The sequence below is a fragment of the Humulus lupulus genome, chromosome 3 (genome assembly GCF_963169125.1).
Source record: "Humulus lupulus chromosome 3, drHumLupu1.1, whole genome shotgun sequence".
Lineage (NCBI taxonomy): Eukaryota > Viridiplantae > Streptophyta > Magnoliopsida > Rosales > Cannabaceae > Humulus > Humulus lupulus.
In genome coordinates this window covers 19,084,378-19,088,022 of record NC_084795.1, presented here as the reverse complement: position 1 = coordinate 19,088,022, position 3,645 = coordinate 19,084,378, and the positions used below count along the sequence as shown (strand labels likewise).

Below are 3,645 nucleotides of genomic sequence, written 5' to 3'. Positions count from 1 at the left end.
TCAAAACAAGAAAAAAGTGCGATTTTCCACCAATTATTTATACAGGGATTATTAAAGCACATACGTTTCATGTTCAATCAAAGACGTGCTTGGTAGCAAAAAAAAAAAAAACGAAATTCTGTTTTCAACATTGATTGTAAATATTAAGATGGCATGTCGTATTCATTTAAATGTTGTGTATTCTTTAACATCAAACGATGGCCTAACTACTTAGTGTATACTTATATACGGTAATTTTTTGGTGCGGCTTTCAAAAAAAGCTCTACCATAGGATTTTTTTGTATTTTTCAACCCGTGAACAGTTTTCGGCGCGATTTTTTTTTTATGATCATGTATATTGTAGTTATTTAGAGCATCCTGCAAATTTTCAGAAAATCCCGAATAATTTACAGTGCCGAAAACAGATTATTGCATGCCGAAACACAAAAGAGCCCTACCGTAGAGCTCTTATGTGTTTCGGCACTGTAAATTATTCAGAATTTTCTGAAAATTTGCAGGATGCTCTAAATAACTACAATATACACGGTCATAAAAAAAAATCGCGCCGAAAACTGTTCAAAAGTGGAGAAACACAAAAGAGCCCTAAACCCCCCTACTTATATATTCTTGTCTCAAATTCTTGTGTATATTAACACATGTCATTTCTATAGTTGCAGATAATACACCATTTAGTTGTAACAAGTTATACGCACCGTTTTGATTAAGAAGGAAAATAGAGAGCTAAATAGGGTGTAAGTCATCAGAAGAGGAAATAGCAGAGACAGGGGAGAATCCAGTGAATAGATAGAAGAGAGAGAGAAAGTACTCGTAACGAAGATTTTAAACAGAAACCCCATATTTCTCTGCCTCCATCTTCATTAAAACGACATGTCGTTTATCCTTTGAAATCTCAATTATATATTCTGTACACTAAGACCTTTTGTGAACACATGGTTTAACACAGTCAACCACATTGAAATCAACCACTGATATCTGAATAATACTCAGAATCACCTCGACTAATACTCAGAATCACCTCACTATAACAATATTGTTAAAAAGAGAAGAAAGATATCAATATATTTATATATATATATATATATAATTTTGTGAAGAAGTTTGACTGTAATACACATCAAGATCCAGGCCTATTTATAGTCAAACCATAGAATACTTGCAAAATCAACCCAACAAAAATAAAAATCATTACAAAAATAAAAACAAAAGGCTAATTAATATGAAACATGTTTCATTACATAAGTTACACTTACATGAAAGTTTTCAATTTCTTTTTTTGAGGTTGCAAACAAAATATGGCAGAGACTTACTCAGACCTCATCCTGTTGAGCTGGTTCAAGGCCGGTTGTAGAATGTTGTAGAGAACCCAAAGAATCGCCGGAGATATGACGAAGAGCAGAAGCTGTCCCCTGTTATCACTCCCGGCAGCCTCGGCGATCATGGCCAGCTCACCGGCTGACGCGTCTGGTGCCGCCACGAACCCCGACGAGGCCAAACCGCCGAGCCCGAGCCCAATCACCACACCCTTTGAGCTCCTCATTTTGTTAAGCTGGTTCAGAGCCGGCTGCAGAATGTTGAAGAGGACCCAAGCGATGGCCGGGATGATGGGCAGGAGCAGAGCTAGGCCACGGTTGTCGCTGCCTTCAGCTGCTATATCGGCGATTTGCTGAGCCGCCATGGCGGGATCGCAGGCGCTCAAAGTCGAGAATATAGCTCCGGCGATGGCTGTTCCTGCTATGGTGGACGACATATCGTTTTGCTGTGTTTGGGTCAATTTTAAGGAGGTTAGTCCTTTGGGGAGGTTTTGGATGGACAAAAGGGAAGTTGGTTTTGAGATTGGCTTGGTGGGGTTGGTGATTTTGGTGCTTAAGCACTTAGTGTTGAGGATTGCCATTGTTGCCATGGTTGCTGCCATTGGAGTTTCTCTTCCTTTTCTTTTTGGCTTCTCTCCAAGCTTAGATTAGAGTGCGTTGATGATGTTCTAATGTGACGAGAGAGAAAGAGAGAGGGAGATGAGGTTTTGATTTGATTGGTGGGAATGGGAAATTTGGCAATATAGATGTGGAGGCAAAGAGGAATGAGAACCAATAGAATTGCGATTTGTGGATTCTATTCTTATCTGGAGAGAGTGTGATTGGTGAAACTTCCACCTCATATTTCATACCCTACTACATTTCTTATCACTTTCTTTTGACATGGTTTTCAAAGGAGTTAAAAGTTAATCACAGCTTTCAAACACTATAATATCCTAAGTTAAGGTTTTATCTTTTAATGTTTTTAGTAATATTTCATAATTAAACTCAATACTGAATTGCAACAATAATAGTACGTTATCTCTTTGTGTTATTGGACACAAATTATATTCTTTAGCAATTATCTTTATCTTTTTTCTTTAATAAATAAATAATTTATCGAATTACACATAAAAAAATATTCACCATTAGTTACCAATTAGTTTTTAAATTAACACCATCATAATTATTCACTAATTACCATAGGTTAGCCACACAACTTTACATAGTAATGTAATCAATATTACTATCAAGCCCTCTTCATAAAATAATAAATTTCTAAATCTGGATAATTTTTTTTTTGTTAGTGTCTCTAACTCAAATTTGATCCACTTATACCTAACCTCTTATTCTTATTCATGACTTAAGATTCATGTTTGTGCATCTCTCCCTCAAAAAAAAAATAATTATGTTTGTGGATGTGTAAGGGGTGGACATCTTTTTTTACCACCCATTTTTTTTTTTTTTTTGGTTATGTTAAGATTAACATATAGATGTGATCATGTATAATAGCCAATATTATTTTATACTTTTCTAATTTAATTTATACCAAAGCACTACCTTTTATTTGATAAATAAGTATAAAAACATCTCTTACACAATTTTGATTAAATTTATTTTCAATATTACAAAAATATATCTATTTTAATTACTTAATATATTTAAGAAAATTATACTGGTCTCTTTTTATTAGTGATTAGTCTTTACCTGTGAAACTTCTCACTTAATTGACACTAATGGATGTAGACCATTGAAAATGCCTTGTGGCTTGTGGTCAGCTGAAGTTTAACACTGTCCCACTATATATAGATAGATAGTATAAAGTTATTATCCAAACTTACCTTTTTTAATGGAGTGTGTATAATTTGTGTCAAATTTGGCCCAAAATATGTATCAATGATATATTTGACTTACTTTTTGCATTTATACTCCAATACACAAGGTGCAAACTAACTAAAAAATGTCAATATAACTATTAATGTTTATTGAAAATATACAAATACAATTAATTTTTTTATTAAAAGATAAATTAAAAATTAAAAATGTATTAATTTGTATTAATGAGTGGCAACGAAGTAATTAAAAAATATGATATTTATTATAGGCTAAATTTGGCTCATGTTATATATTGTGCCAAATTTGGCACAACTTTTAGCATGTGCCAAATTTGACATATATTTTAGACCACCATTGTAATTCAATTTTATGAAGATGAGCTAAAAAAATGCTATACACCACTTTTATAGCATTCCATTGGAGATACTCTTAGATTGACAGTTTACCACCAATAGCAACCTCTAAAGTTGAGGAAATCGGCTGTTGGGCACCTTATCGGCATCTATCCTTTCGTATACCA

The 3,645-nt window shown here is 33.8% G+C and overlaps 1 protein-coding gene across 1 annotated transcript; it reads right to left on the bottom strand.

Annotated features, from left to right (window-relative positions):
• Positions 1-1,056: 1,056 nt before the first annotated feature.
• Positions 1,057-2,038, bottom strand: LOC133822264 (photosystem II reaction center proteins PsbY, chloroplastic). The gene has a single exon (XM_062254547.1). The coding sequence runs from the start codon at positions 1,910-1,912 to the stop codon at positions 1,304-1,306; it is 609 nt and encodes a 202-aa protein (XP_062110531.1). The 5' UTR covers positions 1,913-2,038; the 3' UTR covers positions 1,057-1,303.
• Between the last annotated feature and the right edge of the window lie 1,607 nt (positions 2,039-3,645).